The sequence below is a fragment of the Schistocerca serialis genome, chromosome 7, assembly GCF_023864345.2.
Source record: "Schistocerca serialis cubense isolate TAMUIC-IGC-003099 chromosome 7, iqSchSeri2.2, whole genome shotgun sequence".
NCBI lineage: Eukaryota > Metazoa > Arthropoda > Insecta > Orthoptera > Acrididae > Schistocerca > Schistocerca serialis.
The window spans coordinates 614022703-614045531 of NC_064644.1; the positions used below are offsets into that span (position 1 = coordinate 614022703).

General features: G+C 40.6%; 1 protein-coding gene across 1 annotated transcript in view; it reads right to left on the reverse strand.

Annotated features, from left to right (window-relative positions):
- Nucleotides 1-22829, reverse strand: part of LOC126413297 (bromodomain testis-specific protein-like) — a 69427-nt gene that overhangs the window by 43190 nt on the left and 3408 nt on the right. The window contains exon 2 of the mRNA XM_050083197.1: nt 7590-7699. Within this exon, the coding sequence (XP_049939154.1) occupies nt 7590-7699 (110 nt within the window). The remainder of the gene's footprint in view (nt 1-7589; nt 7700-22829) is intronic.

The following is a 22829-nucleotide window of genomic DNA, read 5'->3' on the forward strand; positions in this document are numbered from 1 at the left end:
CTCCTCCCTACTACCTCCGGGAGTCCGCTTCCGTCAACTGCTCCATTCTCTTTCCTTCCGCTTTCCTAAAACCTTCTTGACAACTTGGGGTACAGCACCGCCTTGGCACCGTCCCCGGATCGACTTGCTCAGAGACCTATGTGAATTTCCCAAGGATGGTACCCCTACACTTGTTTACCGTCGGGCATTTGCTGCTCTATGTGCACAAATGACGGAAGCCACATTTATTTACACCGATGGCTCGAAAACATCGTTAGGTGTAGGGAGTGCCTATATTGTTGGCGACACCCCAAATCACTTTCGGCTTCCCGACCAGTGTTCGGTTTATACTGCGGAGCTTTACGCTGTTCTCCAGGCTGTCCACTACATCCGCCGCCATCAGCGGATACAGTACGTAATCTGCTCAGATTCTCTCAGCTCTCCCCTCAGTCTCCAAGCTCTTTACCCTGTGCACCCTCTGGTCCACCGGATTCAGGACTGTCTGCGCTTGCTCCACCTGGGGGGCGTCTCAGTGGCGTTCCTCTGGCTCCCGGGACACGCTGGTATCTGTGGAAATGAGGCGGCCGATATAGCAGCCAAGGCTGCAGTCTCTCTTCCTCGGCCAGCTCTTCAGTCTCTTCCGTTTACCGATCTACGGAGCGGTTTATGTCGCCAAGTTACTCATTTATGGCATGCGCATTGGTCAACACTTCCCCACAATAAATTGCGGGAAGTGAAAGCCGTTCCTTGCGCTTGGACCTCTTCCTCCCGAACGCGTCGTCGGGAGGAGGTAATTTTAGCTCGACTCCGGATAGGGCACTGTCTTTTTAGTCATCGACATCTATTAAGCGGTGATCCTCCCCCACTCTGTCCCCACTGCTCTCAGCTGTGGACGGTCAGACACCTTTTAATTGAATGCCCCTATTTTAATCCGTTACGCTCCCGTCTACAGCTATCGCCTGATCTATCGTCGATTTTAGCAGATGACACGCGCTCAGCTGACTGCGTTCTACAGTTTATTAGAGACAGTGAAATGACGTCAGTCATTTGAAGTTTTTTTTGGGGGGACAACCAACCCCTTTCTATAGTGGACTTTTAAGCATTCCTTCTGCCTTTAGTTTCTCAAATTTTCTGACTTTGTTTCCATTGCTGCTGATTTTAAATTTCGTTTTTTTCCTGTTTTCTACGTCACGGGCTGGGCGCTAATGACCATAGAAGTTTTGCGCCCTAAAACCACAAACAAACAAACAATGTCGCCTATACTACGAGAGAGGTGTACGGTGCTCTCACTTCATCCCAATCCTCTGCCCCAGGGCTGGATGATGTTAACATTCAGATGTTGCAGCACCTTTTCTCGCAGGCAAGTGTTCTCTCCTTCATATGTACAATGGACTGAAGCCACTGTCAAACACAAGCATATAAGCATGGTAAGAACAAGCACTCTTCTAGCGGCTGCCCCATTTCCCTCAGCAGCTGTTTTCAAGGTGATCTAACATAATTCATCACCAGCTGGTACAGTGGTTAGTGCTGCAATTTACTAACCAGTGCCGTGGATTTAGTGCGCCATTCTCTTGTTGACAATCTCGTCACTTCGTCCACCTACATCGTGAACGGCTTTCTACGGAAACCCCAGGCAAGCTATACTTTACGATTTGGAGAAAGCCCACGACATCTGTTGGATGACTGGCTTCCTCTGTACCCTCTACTCGTAGCTTCCCTGTTCCCCTCCGCAATTTTTAAAAGATGGAGGTTTCAATGTGTGTGTGGGTTGCGTCTCGTCAGACACCCTTACCCAAGAAATTGGTGTACCTCAGGATTATGTCCTCAGTATTGTCCTCCTCGCTATCGCCATTAACGCTATAACGGTCTGCCTCCTGCCAGGCCTCTCTGGCTCCCTTTTTATTGACGATTTTGTCATCTACTGCAGTTCTCCACGGACCTCTCACATAGAGCGACGTCTTCAGCGATGTCTCGAACTTCCTTGCTCATGGAGCATCGACAACTGTATTCCTTTTTCCACTGACAAAACAGTTGTGTGGATTCCTGGCAGAGCAGTTGGTTTCTCCCACCATCTTCACATCTTTGGCCTGCTGGTCTTCTGTTCGTTGGAACTACAAAATTCCTGGGGCTCATGTTCGATAGAAAACTCTTCATTCTCCCATGTGTCCTACCTGGCATCCCACTGGTATGTGGTCCCTCGATTTCCTACGTGTCCTCAACCTGGTCCCTTGTCCATTCGAAACTAGACTACAGGTGCTCTGTTTATGCATTTGTCCGTCGTACATGATCTCAACACTACCCACCATTGTGGCATCTGTTTGGCCACTGGCGCCTTTTAGTGTACACTGAAGATGCTGAACTACCACAGTCATACTGATGTGATATTCTCCTCAACAGATACACATGGAGCTACGCTGCCATGCCTGGCCACCCATCGTATGCCTCCTTCGATGACTCCTTTCAGTATAGGGCCTATCCCTTTTCAGTTGCCTCCTGGAGTCCATTTCCAGTTCTTGCTCCAGCAGCTGAACTTTGCACTGCCTGCAACTCACCCAGTTGGAGTGAGCCCTTCAGCACCTTGGCTTTGTGTGGCGGACCATGTCCATCTAAGCTTTAATTTGCTTCCTAAGGACACTAATGCTGCCTCGCTCTATTGCCTTCACTTTCACTACCCACACAAGGGATTTCGACATAGCACAGCCAGAGTCATCTGTGTACAGAAAGGTACTATCAGGTGTGCCTTTGTCATTGGCGCACAAGTTTTTCAGTATCAGCTTCTGCAACACTGCTCAGTAGTAGCTGCAGAGCTCTTCTCCCTCTATCAGGCCAGAGTACATCTGGTGACACAGGCTTTCCAACTGTCATCTGCTCAGACTTAGTGCCCTTGTCTTTGTGCACTGTACACTGCCCACCCCTCTGTGCAATGAGTCCAGGAAAACTCACTTGCTCACCCTTGATGGAGCTGCTGTGACATTACTGTGGGTTCCTGTTCATGTCAGCCTGTCAGGAAATGAGCCTGCTGAAGCTGCTGCCAAGACTGCTGTCCTCTTACCCCAGCCTGCTAGGTCTTATACTCTTTCAGGTGATCCCTGTTCCAGCCTGCCAGCAGGTGGTGTCACTTTGTCATTACCACTTGTCCTCCATTCTAGGGAACAATCTCCAGGTTATTTAGGCTCTCCCAGTGATATGGACAACCTCCTCCTCTGCCCTCTCGACGTGAGATCATTTTAGCTAGGTTTCGTATTGCGCACTGTCCTTTTAGCCATCGTCATTTGTTTAGAGCTAATCCCTCATCAGTTTGTACTCAGTACCCTCAGTCTCTGACGGATCGCGACATCCCGACGGAAAGCCCTTTTCTTAAAAACTTATGTTCTCATTTAAGTTTGCTGTTACGTTATCACACGCCTTAGCGAGCGACGCACGGACTGTCGACCGCGTTTTGCTTTCGATCCGTCGTAGCAATACGGTGAAAGACATTTAATATTCAGTTCAGGACCTCCATTGTGTCTATGGCGTATTTTATGGACCTTTCTCAGTCCTTGTTTTTAAGCTCTTTCCTTCCATCGATTGTTCTATGTTTCTGACTTGGGCGCGTAAGACTCAAATTTTTGCGCATTACAATAAAACCGCAAACTGTCTGGAATGATGGTAGCCACTTGTCCAGAGTCCCAATGTTCCTGGGACAGGCGCTACCTACTCCTTTGTGTGCACTGAGTCAACAGACTGTGTTGTGCTCCCTGCGTTGTCAGAAGTCACGTTTTAGTACGATTAGGTGTAAGCTCAAATGGCTCTGAGCACTATGGGACTCAACTGCTGTGGTCATCAGTCCCCTAGAACTTAGAACTACTTAAACTTAACTAACCTAAGGACTTCACACACACCCATGCCCGAAGCAGGATTCGAACCTGCGACCGTAGCAACAGCGCGACTCAGGACTGGAGCGCCTAGAACCGCACAGCCAACGCGGCCGGCTTAGGTTAAGCCTCAGTTTACACAAGTACTGTCAGTGCAGATAAATTAGATGTCGTAACGTCTTCGGTATTTTAATAAATTTTGCCTCATTCCTATTACCCAATCAGCAGCGTAACCAGATTTTACAAATTATTTCTGGCGCATCCACGATGTAATGCGTAAGTAGCATTGAGACTGATATAGCGCTGTCAGGTGAGCCATTTTGGAGGAATTCCTAGCTACTGATTTTATTTACTACAGTGCTCTGGTATGTCACAAGACGTGCTTTCAACAAGCTTTAACCTTTTGAATTGGGATTTCATCATAACTTCGTACTGTAGGCCCAGTCTCCAGATGATACTCTAGGCTGCTAACAAATAAAAGCCAACGAGGTTGGCATCATCTTCTGAAGGTTTGCATTCAAAGTCTTGGCCATCACATACAGAAGCACAGTTTCGTATGGGGACAAAAGCTGGCTGTTTGTGCATTTTTTGGAAAATCCTAACTATCAGTTCGTTCCAGAAGTCTATGGAAAGTGGTGATAAAGTTAGTGCGTTGCTGCTACGTGTCTGGAACAGTCGGTAGAGCACTAGAACACTAAACACAGAGGTCCTTAGCTGTAGTCTGTCCAGAACAGTTTTATTCTGGCAGTAACTTCTAATTCTAGAGTTCCCCGCATTTCTTGTCTCAGCCTGGAATATATTCTTTATATATCCTAAGGGTATATGCATCTTTGCTGTTGCCGTGAACATCACAAAGCTGTTCTTGTTACCAGCAGAAAGAGGAATTCAGTCCAGGCATTCATCGTTTTACAACAAATCATACCAATCAGCTGTTTGCAGGTTCCCTTTGTACAGAGGAATTACCATTATCAATGGGGAAGTTCCCCTGAGCGACGTAGTATTGAATGAGGGAAATCTGACAAAATTGAGTTGTGACAAAGCGGTGGTGCCAGTCAGCAGTGCCAAACGCAGGTTTGTGTCGTTCTCCACTTCCAAGCTACTTAAGTGATGACCTCGGTCTTCAGCATTGAAAACAAAATGGATGTTGTTTTCTACTGCCTACTTCACGAATGTTTGAAGAACACGTCGGCCAAGAAAAGAGATTGTAGATACCAGTTACGATTAGTTCACCAGTTTCGGTGGTTAATTAATAGTGTCGTGAGTTGATTAGCAGGTAAGCATTTCTATTGAAGTCGGACTTCTTGGTTACTCGGTAGGCATGGTGTACGTCGCACCAGCAGTATCGTATCTATTTTCTCCTCCAGAGCGTAGTTGATCTCCATCTGCACGGTTTCCCTGTAGGACATATCATTGCTTTTGAACAGCATGTTCGGTAGAATTTCTGCTAATGCTCTCGAATTTTCATTTGACATAAATAACTGCTCTCATTTTCCTAGAGATGACCCTGTAAAAATAACTTCTGATGTACTGCCGATTCATTCCTTCTCTGTCCAATATGATCTTCGCGTACATCAAGGAGACATACAGCTATTGTCTGGCAAACAGGTGTTGCTCTCCTAGCACTACACGGGGGTCACATGTAGGACACTTTCAGGTAAAACCTACCGATGTGAAGCTACATAGACCCCTGAAACAGCTGTCCACTGTGAAACTCCAAAGCTTCATTTTACCTTAGGTAAGCAGTCCGTTCACATGCCGCTCAACAGAGTAGCATAAGCGGTGAGAGACAATGCTGTAGTTGACTTAAGGAGTAATATTCAATGAGCTTTTGAGCTCAGTGGGAAGGAGATCAAAAAGTTCCAAAACAACAAACTTAACGTCTCCACAGCAGTGACAGGTTACGTAACTTGTCATTCATTGATTTGGTGTTACACATGTGAAATGCTGAGCTCTGTTCAGACAATGGAGTCCTTGATAGCAACACATTAGACAACTAAATGTATTGAGAAGCAAACAACTTTAGCCAGCTGGGAATACTTCAGATTCTTGACATTACTTTACACACGAGTATACTCACTTTACTAAGCAGTGAAGATAGTCATGGGAAGAGAATAGGCGGCCCAGAAGGTAATTAGGTTTCTTTTAATAGAGTGCACAGGAACAAACTAAGCTGCTTTTGTGACCATTTCGTCTCCAATATGAGAGCTTTCTTGACGCAAAAGAAGCTGATCATTTTTTTCTCGGTTGGATGTACGCCATGTTCCCAATGTAGTTGGCAGTTGGCGCAAACGCCCAGAAACGTGATGCTACCAATTCACCTCCTGGCTGTTGACTGTCATTGTGGTAATCCGGCTTTTTGTGGCCTCATCTAAATTGCACAATACTTACCTTGTTTAGGTTGGCTAAAAAGGAGTTTCCAGCAAAGCATACCAAGTGGTACCTGGAGTATGGACACTGTCTCAAAAGACAGAGCAACACTTCAAAACGTTTATTAATACTAAACATTACTTTCCAAAAATTTACATCAAGAGAGATGAATTAAGAATATGAAACTGAAAGAATTCTCAACAATCGTACATTTAACAAACATAAATCCTTCAAATTTTGCAAATTCTTGGAACACTGAGACAAAACTTTTTTTTCTTAAATCACTAGATAATTGTGCAAGCAAAGTCAGTGAATTAGACATGCAGGTCAGAAAACAATGAGGAATGAATTTACACACCTTGGACCAAAGGGAATATTGGAATGTATGAGGCAGCAGATGCAATAACAAAGATTTGAAACACAGGAAAAAAACTTGGGTTGACAGAATGCAATGTAGTTTCCTCTGGCCAATCCTTAGCCACCACAAGTTGCCACAATCCACTGCAGGGTCCAGTATTGCTAACAGCCGTTAACCTCCAGTCAGTGGCAACTGATACATTTCAGATGCCAACGTTTACTGGACCTCAAATGCCCATCCAAGCAAATGTCACACATTTTACATAATCTCAGATCAACCATAATTAGTTTTGGAAACCAACATCCATAAAATTGATAGCCATAGCAAGGACAGTCACAAGGTAGCAATGACAGCATTAATTAGGTTATCCTAACTTTCAAGTTCACTCCCCTTATCAATGACATGGCTATCTCCATCAGTTAATCACATTCTGCTACGATCTTCATGTAAACTCACATCTCTATACAGTTACATCAAACCCATCAAAGTTTGGCAGCAATGCTTCAGTAACGTTCCATTCAATATAACTAGGGGTAACCTATGTTTAATGTACTGTCATGTTCTCTGTCCATGTGTCAATGGAATAAAAAAGGTTTGACTACCAACACTTGTCACACACAATGCCATATGCCGTATCTGACAAAGATGTGGAGTGTTACGTAAAACTCGGGAATGGTATTGAGAGATGAGAAACGTTTTAGGTAAAAAACTGTCAAAATCTTGATACTGCCTCGAACAACGGAAGTTAATTCACATAGGCAATAGTCCACCCTCTCTTCTACACTAGTTTTGAGCCACCAAAATGTAAGGTGTCTTTAATTACAATGGGAGTATAGCAATGTATAAGATGTGCAAGCTGATGCAAAGAATTAATCCTTAGCCAGACACAAGTAACACTATGTTAATCTGTAGGGAAGATCAATAATATTCAGTAATCTCTGCCTAAATCCACAATTGCAAGAAGTCTTATAATGCAAGTAAGGACATCATTCCAGGTAAGCACTGGCATATCAGCAGAATCAAGACAGTACCTTTCATCAATTATTTCAAATGTGCCATCACTGCTCATACTGCAGACATCATACATAGTCTTGCCCCACCAGCCTCCACCAATTGACTCCACACTGCTCTCCTCTGTTCCCTGTGTTGCCACCAGTACTGGTCAAGGAGGCTGTAATTTGCAGATTTGCCACACATTGTCCTAACAGATATTGTGTTATAATGCTGCTGGTCATGCAAAGTTTATTCTACACCAGTCACAACTGCATGCACATTAAAATAAATAGGATGAGGATGGACACAGAACTGAAGGCATTTTTTTCTGAAACACCATTCCACTAATGTTACTAAAAGGCTAACCAAATTAATGGCATGCACTACTAGTTTCATCTTGCTTACAGGTATCTGATAGCTTCCTGGGTCAACAGAAATGTTATTTTTCGCGATGCAGCCAAATATATGTAATACTGAAAATAAAATTGCCAGGATTTACTCAGTAATAGGTATGAGCTTGCATCAAAGATTCTACACACAAAAGTATTTGTCAGAAACGGTGTGTCGTCAGGCACTGCAGGTAAGGATGCACAAGACTATTCATTCAGTAATTTTTTTCACAATGTGGGGCCATAGTCATAATATATTTCTTTAAAGTCAGTACCGCCATTAGACTGTTGTTTATTTGCAGTTTTACATTTACACTGTCATGATTTCGGCTTGAAAGTGCCATTATCAAGTGCTTTGTGTTACACAGTGCCTACGATGGCATACTCTCGTATTTAAAACATACTGTTAGACACATTGCCTAAGGCTCGATATTTCTTATAAGGCCTACTGCTTCTTTTCACCAAGAATACCATCTTGACTGAATGACAGTTTGCTCTAAGGCACTGTATTACTCTTATAACACTTCATAATGGCACTTTGAAGCCGAAATCATGATAGTGTAAATGTAAAATTGCAAATAAATAACTCTAATGGCGATACTGATTGTAAAGAAATAGTCAGTGTTTCATAATGAGCGCTTAGTTGCTTCCAACAAACATTAAACGTAATTTCAAACATTTTCTAAATGCTTAACGGCAGATAGGTAAAGCATTATCATTTGCAAGGTATCAGAAGTTCAAAGAAACTGCAGTGAATAAAACAGCTTCAAATAATTGTAAGTTCAGTTAGCAGAAGCGATAATAGCAATTAGAAACAAAGTAGCTAACGTTTTTTCTCTTCGTTTGTATTTGACCTTCTTCCATAACATTTGCAAAGTATGCTTCAGCTGTAAAAAAAATCCTGGCGTATGAAAACCATATTACCAGTGAGGGATTTTAGCAGACTTACTTTTGAATTATATCATATTCATTTAAAATAAAGGCTTAAAACAACAAATGCATTAAATTTGATTTGTGTCCTTCAGCCTTTTCATTATACATGGTTTTTGTTACATGCTGTTAGAACCTTAAGAACATACAAATAATCGTAATAAGGTAGGACTCTAATTCCTGTCGTATTATTTAATAGGTCACAATCAAGTACAAGAGTTGAATGAAGAGTAATGACTCATTCTTCGTTATTTGGGTTTGGATGGGAATATTTTAATGCCTCAAACGCAGAAATAATCCATAGAATTGTTACAGTTATGTGTTTGTATTTAAGTGGCAGACAAAAGTTGGCAGCACTTCTGCTCTAGAGCCTTTGGAGAGACAAGCACTAGGAACTACGTCTTTGACCATGTGAGTTTTTGTGTGGCTGTACAATGTGAAATAAACGTAATTTTTAGTGAAGTGCACAGATTCTTTTTAAATCTAAAACTAGTAAAAGTAACAGTTTATGGGCCCAGATTCGCTTAAGTGTCGTAAGTGAATTAAAGACTCGAAACAGTGACGAAAAGTTAACAAAATACGATAACGTGTGCTTGAGTGAAAACTGTTGTAAAACCATTTGCTGAACTGTGTAAGTGTAAGTAAGGGCCAAAAACGAAAGTTTTTATTACCAGTATAAAATACAGTAGTCAAAATTTGAGGTTAAATTGTTGTCAACTGAGTTTTGAGTGGAGTACAGCCAGCCGAGGTTCGAGGTCAGGAACATCGACAGATAAGTTTTAGGTTTTTACGATTAGTTTTCAGTAACCAACTTTCTGCCATATATTGTATTTTGAAGCAAAGATTCAGCAAAAACGGATATGTCAAAAAATATAAAACCAATCAACAGACAAATGGACTGGCCAATTTGGAAACGAAAGTCTCGATGGGTTACCATGAAGGTGCATTGGACATTATTGACATGAGGTTAGTTAAGCCCAAGCCACTGGAAGACGGTGCAGCAGATGAAGAAGCAAAGAAACACAAAGAACAGTTAGATTTGTATCGATGAAGTATATCAAAAGGTAATGGACAAGGAAACGGCTAGTGATATGTGGAATGCCTTATAGCAGCAGTTTAAAGCTTCATCCAAGGATCAGTTGTTAAAAATCTGCACACACTTTTTCTCCTTCTGCTGGATACCAGGTGATGTTTCTACCCACATAGCAAAATTGAAGAGTTTGTGGAATGAGTTAAACAGTGGACTCAAAGCTAAAAACGAAAGTGTTTTACCAGACCTTAAGTTAGTGTGCAAAATGTTGCATATTCTTTCAAGTGAATTCGAAACTTTTCAATCAAGGCAAAGGCAAGTTCATAAAGAATGTTACAAGAAAAGGTGACATTTGCTATTATTGTAAGTGTAATGTCCACTGGGTAAAGGACTGCTAATGGTGGATTTCTGATGGAAGACCAAATAAAAATCGAAACTGAAGTCAAGAAAATTGTGCTTCTGTTAGTGCTGTGCTAATGTCTGTGAAGAGGCCTATACAGTTGAGGCAGATTTAGCACCATGGTGGATTGATAATGGAGCTACAAGACCTGTAAGAAACTGTTCAGTGTTTTACAGACTTTCTAAAATTTGGCACTCCATATGGTGTAAAGGCAGCCGGAAGAGAAACTCTAATGGCAGTGGGAAAAGGCAATATTCAGTTATCATCTCTGACTGATGGACAAGATGTGATGTTGTTGGATGTGTAGTATGTTCCACAATTATCTAGATGATTGTTTTCAGTGTTAGCTGCACAGGACCAGAATCCTAATAGTGAATTTAAGTAATCAACAAGAGTGTTGGCTTAAAATTGATGACAAGGTAGTGCTGCATAGAACCCATGAGCCCTTTGGTACCTTGTACAATGCAGACATTTAACCAAATTTGCCCAAAGAAATTGCTGAAGTAAATGCCATTGAAGAAACTTCATTATTGCAACTGTATCGTGAGAGGTGGGGACTTCAGGATAAACACCATGTCAAAGGAATGTTAGAAAGGAATTAGGCATAAATGTTCCCTTGGAGAAGTCACTTTGTGAGCCATGCATTTATGGCAAAGCACATCACTTACCATTTGGTCACAGAAAGAAGTCAACCTGCCCTGGTGAGCTAATGTCAGCTGAAGTCTGTGAATCTTTCAATGAATCTTAGAAGAGGAGTCGTATGGTTGTGTTCAGACAGCTACACACAATTTCGGTATTGCTTCCATGTAAGGCAAAAGTCTGATGTTAAAGATGCATTGAAATATATTCTACATTCAAAGAAGCCGGATCATACAGTCAAAGAGCTGCTGAGTGACAAAGGTGCAGAATTTGACAGTAACGAAGTTGACATACTGCAAGCAGAAGGTGTTACTCAGAGGGTGACAACACCCTACACGCAACAAAGTGGTGGAAGTGAGTGGTATATGCTAACTATAGTTGAAATGGCAAGAACCTTAAAGTATTCAAATAAAGAAGCTAATTTCCCAGCAGCCATATGGGCAGAATTGGTTGGAGCATCAGTGTACATTTTGAATCGAACTGCAGAATCATCTGTGGAAGGAATTAGTCCATTTGAGCTGTGGTTTGGCAAAAAGCCAAGAATAAAAGTTACATATAATAGGCTCTACATGCTATGCCCACATACCAGACAAAGAAGATTGAAAATGGATAAAGCTGTCAAGGGTTATTTTGTGGGGTATGAATATGAGTGTTACAGAACTTGGGTGGAAGAAGAAAACAGTCATTCTCAGCAGAGATGTAATCTTCCATGAAAAGCCTGCAAGTTGTGAAGAAAGTCAAATTACCATTGCAGGATGTTGAGCAAAGTAATCAGGGAAACTATGCAGCTGAAGAAAAAGATAAGGTAAACTCCAACAAGGAAGAGTTTGAAGAATCGGAGGCTGAAGAGAGCAGTGCTGATACCAGAGAACAGGAAATTTTTATTCCACCTCATCGACAACTGTGAAATTGTTCAACGTTATTGAAACCTTCGTGGCTAAATGACTTCGTACTATTTACAGCTTCTTCATATGACTCTGGTTCTTCATTTTTTTCATTAATCATCTCTTCAATGAACATTACACTGTTCACTAGAAGCAAGCTGTGAAAAATGAAATGAAGTCATGAATCACACATGGGAGCTGACTACTTTACCAAAAGGAGCAAGAGCTATACCATGTAAGTGGGTTTTTCGTGTAAAGACTAATCCTGATGGAAGTTTTGAGAAATACAAAGCAAGACTTGTCATAAAGGGTTTTAATCAACGCTATGGTGTAGACTACAGTGAGACCTTCAGTCCAGTAGTTAAGTTGAGCACAATTCGTTCAAAGTTAAGTGTTGCTGCAGCTGAAAAGATGCATCCAATACACTGTGACGTGTCTACAGCGTTCTTGTATGGATAACTAGAAGAAATAATATTCATGCAACAGCCAGAAGGGTATAATGATGGCACAGAGTGAGTCTGCAAATTAAGGCGAAGTTCGTATGGACTTACACAAGCCCCAAGATTTTGGAGTAAACGGTTTGGAGCACTTCTGTCAGCAGGCTTAAAGACAAGTGATGCAGTTCCTTGTTTACGTATCAGAGAAGAATGTGGCAAGAAACTGTTACTTCTATATGTAGACGATGGGTTAGTTATGGCAAGTGATCAGCTGGGTGCCAGAAAGTTTGTTGAGGAGTTGAAGGCTGAATTTAAGATCTCAGTGAAACCAGCATCATGTTTCCTTTGCCTTGGGATAAAACGCTTTGATGATGGTGAAATCAAGATAAGCCTATGCAAAGAAGATTCTGGAGGATTTCAGTTTTCAAGAGTGCAAACCTGTCTCAATACCAATTGTCAAGAAACCAGATACATTACAGGTAGAAGGAAAGAATGCAGAGAAGTGTAACTTTCCCTGTCAGCAAGGAGTTGGAGCACTGATGTACCTGATGCTTGGAACGATACCTGACCTGGCTTACAGTGTGAGCTTCCTGTCTCGAACTCTTGCCACGGCGTCAACAGAAGATGTAGTGCGACTAAAGCGAGTGCTAAGGTATTTGGCAGGTACATGTGACCTAGGCATAATCTATCGTCCAAAATTGTGCAGTGACATATTAGATTGCTACAGTGATCCAGACTTTGGAGGAAGCAACAAAACAGGACGGTCAAAATCTGATGTACTTATTACACATGCAGATGGAGCTATCTCCTGGCTCAGCAAAATAGAGGCAGCGACTGCAACATCTACAACAGAAGCAGAGCTGGTAGCTGCAACAGAAGCTGTGAAGGAGATAGTCTGTCAAACTTAAGGACTGGAACTTCACTCGGCTTTCCCATTCCTCTAAAACGTCTACACAATCAGGCAACAGTGAAACTCGCACACAACCCCGAGTTCCATCATCTCACTAAGCATATAAAAATAAAGTATTTCTTTGTCTGAGAAAAGGTATTGGAAGGAGACTGAGGCATTCAACAGATTTCAACTGAAGACCAGTTAGCAGATATACTGACGAAGCCGCTGGCAAAACAGACTGTTAGATATAAGATGGGTCTTTCATGTTGTTCCCTTTTATTTTTTAATTAAACAAGGGAAAGTTACACTTACATGTTTGTATTTAATTAAGTGGCAGACAAAAGCTGGCAGCACTTCTGCTCTAGAGTCTTTGGAGAGACAAGTAACAGAAACTGGGTCTTTCATTATGTGTCTTTGTGTGGCTTTACAATGTGAAATAAACATAGTGTACAGTGAAGTAGACAGATTCTTTTTAAACCTAAAACAAGTAAAAGTAACATGAATGTGATGTTTAATTACAAATATTCACTTTCCCGAATCACCACCAGCTAGTTGGATACATTTCTGCCAACGATGAAAAAGTATTCTGAAGCTGTCGCAGAAGTCGACTCTGTTCCCGCAACCACAGTCTCACAGTTCTCTCAACGTCTTCATCAGAAGCATAATGATGTCCCCGCAGATCGTCTTTCATTATCGAGAACAGACTGAAGTCAGACGGTGTTAAATCTGGACTGTATGGAGGATGCCATACAGTGGTGTGATTCAGTCTCTCAAGTTATGCTGAGGTGGCACGTGAAGTGTGGTGCATGTGAAGCAATAATATAAACCACACATTCTTGTGAAATTCCGATTGTGCTTGCAATTTTTCTGCATGATACGACCATCGTCCTGGATCAGTCTATCAAAATTTTGCTTTTGAAACTGTTGTTGCTGTCACAAGACGTCAAACTGTCATGCAGGTCAGATGTTCTCTCAGCATCTTTAAACTTACTCGCCCAACGACGCACGGCACTCACACCAGCACAATCGCCATAAATTGCTTTCATTCTCTGATGAATCACCTTTGGGGTGAAATCTTCGCCTGTCAAGAATTCAATGACTGCAAGTTGCTTAAATCGCATTGACCGATTGTCTGCATAGGGTTCCATACTTCACACTGTACCAACACAACCGTTTAATGCTGAGGCTTCACGCCAGCTGGAGCTGTAGAGAAAAGGCTTCAGAACAGGCCAGTACCTGCCACACACAAATACTGTCAGCTGTTGAAGTGTTATGAAGGTGGAGGCATTACTTTTCAGTCAACCCTAGTACATGACATGGTAGTCTGAGCTAGGTTTCCGATTAATAATTATGTCTACAGTGTTACCTGAACTGTGTGTGCAGCTATGCAGTAACTTATTACTCCTGAGCTTTTAAGTCTCTCTGTAAGAGTGCTTGGATCACAAATTTGTAGTCCTAATATTTTCTTGTAAATGGTTACACTCTACTGTGATTCGGTTGTGAATAGTTTACTTTACGTGACCAATTGTGCATAGAGAAATGTCACAAGCACTCTTAGTATGGTCGGTAATACAGGTTGTCTGTACACCTCCCACGCCTTCTCAAGTACTACTAACACGAATGATGTATGGTTAAATTATGAAGGACTTATTGTTATTTTGATGTATTTTTCGTTAATTCAATGTGATTATAAATAAGTTTACGGAGGGCCAGTTATTTGATATGATAGTTTGATACACACATTGCCATCACTTCATATTGTACTTCATAAATAATATAGTACTGCATCTGTGTTCCTTGATATGATTAAATAACATCTAACTTCAGTATGTTTACTGACAGAGCTGCTTATGACATGAGTATTTCGTGCCTTCTACATATGTTTTGGTTTGTACACTGCTTTTTATTCAGTTTGCATGGCATACATAAATCATGTGCCCCCTGTACATATATTTGTCATTTGGGTGATTTTTAAAAAACGCCTTTGTTGAAAAACACTTTGTTACTGTCATACATTTTTACAAACTTACAATAGAACTTTTTTTACCTAACATTATGTATTGTGCACATTCACACTCTTTGTATGATCCTGGAACTGTTATCTTTCACACTTCACATTTTACCTGTATAGCTCACATGCAGTGTTCTGCTTTAGAAGTCGAAAATTGTATTCACTGCTTCATATATTTTCAATACGATGATGGTTAGTCGTGTATGACGAAATGTCAAATCTGATGTGATTGTAATTTTCTCGAAAAGAATGTCGATTTAGTAATCTTACTGGATCTCCTGTTCGGTTTCGATGCTAGTTTCCATTTTCTTCTGTTTTGCCGTCCACACAAATGGTAAATGACCGAAACTAGTCATAATAAAAAATAACCTCTCACTATACTTACCTGTCTGAGAAAGGAATTATTAGTTTAAGAAACCAGTGTGTTCTCAGTTAAATTTTTCTGTTACTGTCTTCATATGTCTTGCATGCACATTGTTAGTCACATATATATTAAACAGTTCGTGTAAAATTAGTTTTTCATGTCAGTTCACATTCTGATAACTTGAATTTCTAGTATCCACTTGCAGTTTTAAAAGTAATTAATGAAAATGGGAGTTTGTGTGCTTGGAGATGGTTTTCTTATCCAGACTCTCTCTCCAAAATATTTGTATTCCGCAAATTTACCTTAGTTTCAATTTGTACTATTAGTATTAGATATTTGTTCCCTTTGAAAGGAAATATAATTGCTTCACATTGTTATTGCTGAAGCTTTTAAACTCGTGTTCGTTCTTGCAAGCACTGTAAAACGTCTGTTGCAAATATTTATACCAATTAAGTTCAGTTAGATGATGCAATGTCATGTTTTGCAATTCCAATATAGACGAAACGATATTTGTAGATAAACACTAAACGATGTAGAAAACTTTTATTACCCTTCATGTAACTAACAGCTACTATTTACGTTACGTTTTCCATAATATGAAAATATTTAAAATGTTCTACCTCACTTGTGTAACATTTTTCCTCAGCTAGATCTAAGTTGTCCTTTGTTACCATTAAGGCAGTATATTATACCTTCTGTTATAAGTAAGTACATTACCGATTGACTGGTACATTGTCTTCAGTGTATCTTTGGCATATGTTAGAACAGCTAACTAGAATTTGACTATGTATGTTGTTACTAGTAGATGAGTTGCGGTTTGCGCATCAGAGTGTGATTCTGAAGTAAAAATTCAGAATTTAATTCATAAAATTGCCTACTGTTAACATTGTTAAATTCTCTTCTGTTGCTATTTGATACAAAGCATACTATTATGCATGTATGGCCATAAATGTGGACTGAATGTGTGTGCCACATCTTGTGGGACATTGTACATACTGTAAACATATCTTTAAATAATGGCCAATAATGAAAACTGTAATTAAGATTGTCCTATTTTTGAGTTCTCTAGACAGCATAAGTTGCATATTACTGTGTTGGTATAATCATTCCATAGGTGCTTTATAATAGCATGGTAGTACAAACTGGCCAATAGCACACTAAATCAGTTGTAAAGATAGCTTGCAACGTTTTCTTTTATGCAGTATTTCGGGACTGTGGACTCTCATATAACAAATGATGAAACATGATAAATTGTAGATAGAAAAATTGTTAGCCCAGATGGTGCAACTACTGTGTAGAACACGTTGACAAGCTTGTAAATCTAATTTTTTGATTAGAAAAATCCTTACTCTGTAAGTATTTGAGAAACTCCTGGGAACTTTAGAAAATGTTTTTACTCTGTTCTATAACCGATGTATTAAAGTGACAAAATATATTGTCTTGGTTGAAGTCAGTCGTTATCCAAACCTGCATGGGCTATCATCATGACAGTAAATTTCGCTACAAAGTGTTTCAATTGACAAAGACATACCAGCTCTAAAAATCAGCTATGTGCTGAACATGCATTGTGTTACTGCCGAATGTTGCTTTCCTATAGCTACACATTGAAAATCTAAGTTAGTATTTTAGACAAAGATTGTTACATTTCAGTGGAACAATTTCAATTTTGTTATGAGGAATATTATCTTTTGTACCAGATCAAGAACCATGTGTAGTTATTTCCGCTATTACTTAATGTGAGGAAAATATTTTCATGTCAAGTAGCTTTAATTTTTAGCAACGTTACTAGTAACAAGTTTCTGTAAAGTGTCTGCATGTCGTGAAAATTACATTTATTGAATAAGCGCTGTTGTCACTTACTTTATTTACATGGATTGTTGAGTGTACTCTTCTAGTCCAAGAATACAAGAATCTTCCTTCTCTTTGTGTCAGTCTTAGATGATCTAGTATTGACACTCCTTCCGCTCAGTTGCAGACTTCTGTTTTCCTTTCCTGTCGGCCTCTCTTGGCCAACTCTTGATTTTTCGACCCCGACGGTATTAGGTTGCGAGGCCTGAGGGTGTCCTTCATTTTCTTTCTCTAATCTTGCAATACATGTGGTGAAGTCAGTCCTCCTAGGAGTGTAAACCTGTAAAACAAAATGTGGTCCTCCAAACTGTGGGTTATGTGACAATGCTATAATCTGTGAAAAAATCTTAGTACTCACAAGCCCCAGATACGAAGGTTGATGAGATGGTGACAACAGGCCATAATGGGAGTGTAGACATTATTCACCCTAGACTACTCTCATTGGAGAAAAATGTGACCTGCGTTTGGGGACATCTCTGCATCAAAACTGAAGTAGGTGAGACATGTAAGCCACATAAAATGGTAACGGTTGCTGCTCTGTATCATCACCAAAAGAAGTAATTGGGAATAATGGGAACTGGGAACCCCATCTTGGAGCCATTACTAAAGGGGCAATCCTGGAGGGAAGCACAGCACTTAAACACTGCACAGAGAGAAATGAACAAATGAGGTAGAGGAGGGTGGTGTTCCAAAATTACTGTGACGTTATGCACTGCATTTGTCATTCCTGAGGGACTGAATTACAGTAATTCTATTGGTGCTAAATGTGAAGAGAAGACTGAAGTGAAAGTGACAAACCATTGTGGGGGACTGTTACTGAATTGGAGGCACCAGTTTACTTCATCCCAAAACAGTTCAGTACACAGCCTCATCAAAGGTGCAGTGTTCCAGATTCAGTCACCCAAGACATAACGGACGTCTGCACTAATAGTCATTTGGAATTTGGTGACCACTACTAGGAGAAATATGACTGTTTCTCAAGAAGATGGTTCTCTGACATTAACTGGAAGATGACATGTGCAGGAAGCTTGAGAAGAGGCCTGAAGTTTGTTCATCTGCAGTCTTCTATCTGGGAGGAGGACATAAGCTGCCTGTATGCCAACATCGTTCCACAAGAGTTAAAACTGTGACAAATAAGCTCTACCTGCCAACCTGCCAGCACGTTTATTCCTGTCGTGTACTTGTTTCATCTTTTCAGGAACATCCAGCATAAGAACCAAGAAACCAAGCTACAAACGACGATTGCCTGTGACTACATGCTGATACTGACATGCTTCCACATGTCATAACACATCTCAGAATATTCAGCTGAATGCAGTCTTAAATACCCGTGGACTACTGCTTTCGTCTAGCGTGGAAGCAGACAGCTTAGAATTTATATAGTGAGAGATCAGTTTTAGATGACTCATACCGATGTTCACAGGCGAATCAGCAAGATGAGGTAGTACTGTGGGTGTTCCATGAAAGGTCAAAGAACAGTGGTAGCTCTATGGATGGCTGTTCTGAAGTTGGCCTGACTCTGGATTTATATCGGCATATTCCTTTAGGGAGACAGGATAACCAGAAGAGTGGCACAAGAAACTACCAAATGTTTTCCAAGATCTGTGTAGACTTCGCAAAGAACTACATTAACAAAAGACCATCCAGAATTTGGGATGCGAGGTAATAGGGTGCAAAGAAACCGGTTATCATAAGTAAATTGTGTCCAATTCACTTCCATTAACCGGTCTTCAGTGCAATATCAGCCACAGTTACCACAGGTGAGACATCAGTTGTGACCAGGAGGATGACACAGTCTTACGAGAAGGGGCAGTATTACTGGAAAAAAACTGTGGATTCAGTTTCACTTATATTCTTCACAAGCTATTTACGTATGCGCTTTTCCTGCAGCTTTGCCGTTTCCTTTTTCTTGTCGATTGTATTTAATCATAGAATATTGTGTGCATAAATGTTACCTGAGCATTATTCTCTGCCTCTGTTCTGCAACAATTGTGCAGCAGATACCCTGTGGAAGACCCAACTGACACAGGTGATGAAATGTGTTTTAGACTAAAATGCAGGCAATAGATTTACCATATCAAGTAAGACAACTTTTGTATGTAATGTGTGTATTGTATGTATATCAATATTGAAATGAATGCTCTGGATATGAGGTAAATTGGCAGCTATAATGTAACAATACCTATGAATATTTCGCAGATAATAGGTGGCAGAATGCCATGATTTTCGAATTAAATGTACCATAAGTAATTAGGCACTATTTTGGCCGTTTGCTTATATAGTCAAAAACGCTGAACCAGTTTGTTGCTCATCTCATGTTCAGTGCTCAGAAATACATTAAATTTAGTTGTATTTGGTAGTAAACCCCACTGGAGCACACAAAGCTGTTAAAATTTTTATTACTATGCAGCTCCCCTATGTGGTCATTTCACACCGTAATGAATTTTATGCAATCTGTGCAGAAGGACTTTGATTTTTGTGTGTATGCATTCTGGTACTATGTTTTCAATTGTCATATTTGTGAGGCCAGTGATAGGCTTCACAGATAATAGAGCTAGTCGATTAATGACGTTTCTTTAATGCAGTAATTTATATGACTGCAGGGCTCCTAAGGAATACTTCCTTACAACGTGAAAATTAAGAGACTTGTATAAAATTCGGTCAGTGCAGTTACCTGCTCAGTTTTTTAATGACTGTAATTGTACCCCGGAATTTAAACTTAATCTGCTGTAATGCACTTGTTAGTTGTGGCACTATAGTCAAGCGACTTGCTATAGTACTGCCAAGCTATACAAGTTGTAGTTTTGTGTTAATAACTAAGTTACATTGAAGTATACTGAGAACCACTTTCCATAAATTGAGACATAATTTGGATGGAGGTGATGCGAACTGACTTCGTCTCCTCGCCAACCCAAGCAAGATAAAGTCTACAGTTTGTTCTCGCTATTGTCCCCCGTGTTGAGGGTGTTCTACAATTCCTACCACAGACCTTCGCAGGTTGTAGAGGAGACTTCGTACATTTCTGGACATGAGATCCTTATCAGAACTTCATTTACAGAGCTTTATCTCCAAGCCTGTGACAGGAATCGTGAAATGCCCTGCATTAGTGATGGGATTGATGACAAATGTTTTGCATAGATGACTGAGCCTAAGTAATACAGTGTCTTGTATATCTAGTTTTGAAACACCTGTTACTATGTAGCAAGTGGAATTACGTGCAATTATTACACATAAAATTACGAGGTTAACGTCTAATCCATCTGTTTCTTCCAATGATGTCAGTTGGGTTCTTTGGATGTTTGTTGTTCCTTGGAAGTTTGATGTTCATTAAAGAAGACTGAAGCAAAGCTTGTTAGCTTTTCGACGAACAACTGAGTACAATAATAGAAATACCTTGTTATTATGTGATGCCCATAATTGTCTGTTCTGGTTTCACTGTAGAAATATTACCGAAGTCTGTAAAATTTATAGAGAAGTTCCCCCTGTGAATTAAACCATTAACTTTACGGATTATGGATGTGAACAAAACAGTTTCTTCATAGTAGTATTCAGTCAGATAATGTTTATGAACGAAGTAATGTATTATGCAAATATTGGTTTGCAAGATACTTCAGTTCTCTTACAAATAACAAAGTAGTTTGTTTAAGGTTACTTCTAAGGTGGCGTATATAATTTCGGATGCAAACGTTCTACTGCAGTGGTATTACCATGATTGTGTAATGTATTGGAAAATTCTGTACCAGTAAATCCTGATTGTCTAAAGATTTCCACACATGAGAGTATCTGACTCATTGCTCTGTAAATTGTGTTAATTGACTTGAAGCATGTAATCAAGTAAAAGTTCAGGAAAGGTTTGAAGTTGAACGTCAAGTTTGATGGAAGTCAGTAAGCGCTCTTTGGCCAACACAGGATGGATGAAGTCCAGGTATACGCACGCAATCTACGCAGAGTCGAAAAGCACTCGGTTCCTCAAGTTCCTAACGATTTTTCTTATTCCCTTGAACTTCCACTATACTGCACATCTTAATGAGTGAATTCTGGCAGTCTAAATTTCTGAATTTGGAAAATCTGTGAAATAATAATTATAAGATTTTTGTTGTCCTTGGAAGCTGTGACGTAGGCAACCTGAAACCGGGAACAGGCTATGGCCTGGTTTAGTGTAACTATCTTACTGGGACATGGAAGACAGAATTGAATACCAGTTACTGGAATAGTTGTTACAATCGTTGGAGCGAAAGTATTCACATCAGAATACAACGTTAGGTTTACAGTATTAAGACGGCCTGCATAGTGACTTTCATATATTGTCTTGAGTTAATGTCAGTGCGTTTTCACTTGTGTTACTTCCATGTTCTTGTAACACCAGCTACTGGCTATATATGTTCCCACCCTAAGATATATGTATTCATGTAAGAGGGTGTCGCCTCTACGCAGATGTTTTAGTAGTACACCAACAGTGTAAAAATGCTCCCCTAAGCACAAAGATGACTATGTTCCTCTGTAGAACAATGACAGAAAAGTGGGAATCGGCAGCTCAATCTCATTCTGCTTTCTTCACCAAATCTTTGGTATATGGACGTACGTTGTTGGAACGAGGAACATTCTGCATCCTTCCACCCAATCTCTTTACAGTTAAGTATTGCTACTCCGCTAGAACAGGGAACAAAAGCGTGACTATAGCGGATGTGGAAACAGGAAACAGGAAACCCCCTACATCCCCCCTCCCCCCCACGCATGAAAATGGCGACGATGACGGGAGAACATCTAGGCTCCACTGACTCACTCGCTGCAGCTATCTCCACCTTTATCTGTACCACTACCACTGCCACTGATGCCTCTGCTCCAGTGTCTCCCTGCTACTGTCTCTTAGTGCAAAAAAAAGGCGAATATGTTCTTCCTTAATTCACTTCTATGCAGTCACACCTATTGGACACCACGTGGCTAAAAGGTGCCTTCTCATTGTGCCCAGTCGATACTCCACATGTCTCAGCGATATAGTATTGTGGGTAGGCTCAGTGTATTGTATATCTGAATCCTGAACGGTCTTGACACAGTTGACAGTTCTATTGGGCTGTAGGAGGATTGGTTTCCTGAATGCGAAGGGTTCCCACTGAGAAACACTCTAGCTTCTGTGGTATATGCTGTCAGATCTTCGTGAAATCGACAAATTAATTCTATAGTTCCTTACTGTGTCTGTTTCTCAGCGAATTGTCAGAGAACGGAGATCTGAGATACTGTTCAACGCCCTGGCTGGAAACCTCACTGAATTTACCAATTACTGTCAAGAGTTCAGTTCTTTATAGGAGGCAGTTAGACAGGACCACTTACCTTACATTAATCAAGGTCACTCATAGATAACACGCACATTTATCACCCTCGTTTATGGACTGGATAGATCAGCAGCGTTTTCCTTTCTAGTATATCTTTTTTGGTCCTTCAAATTATCTGCTGGTG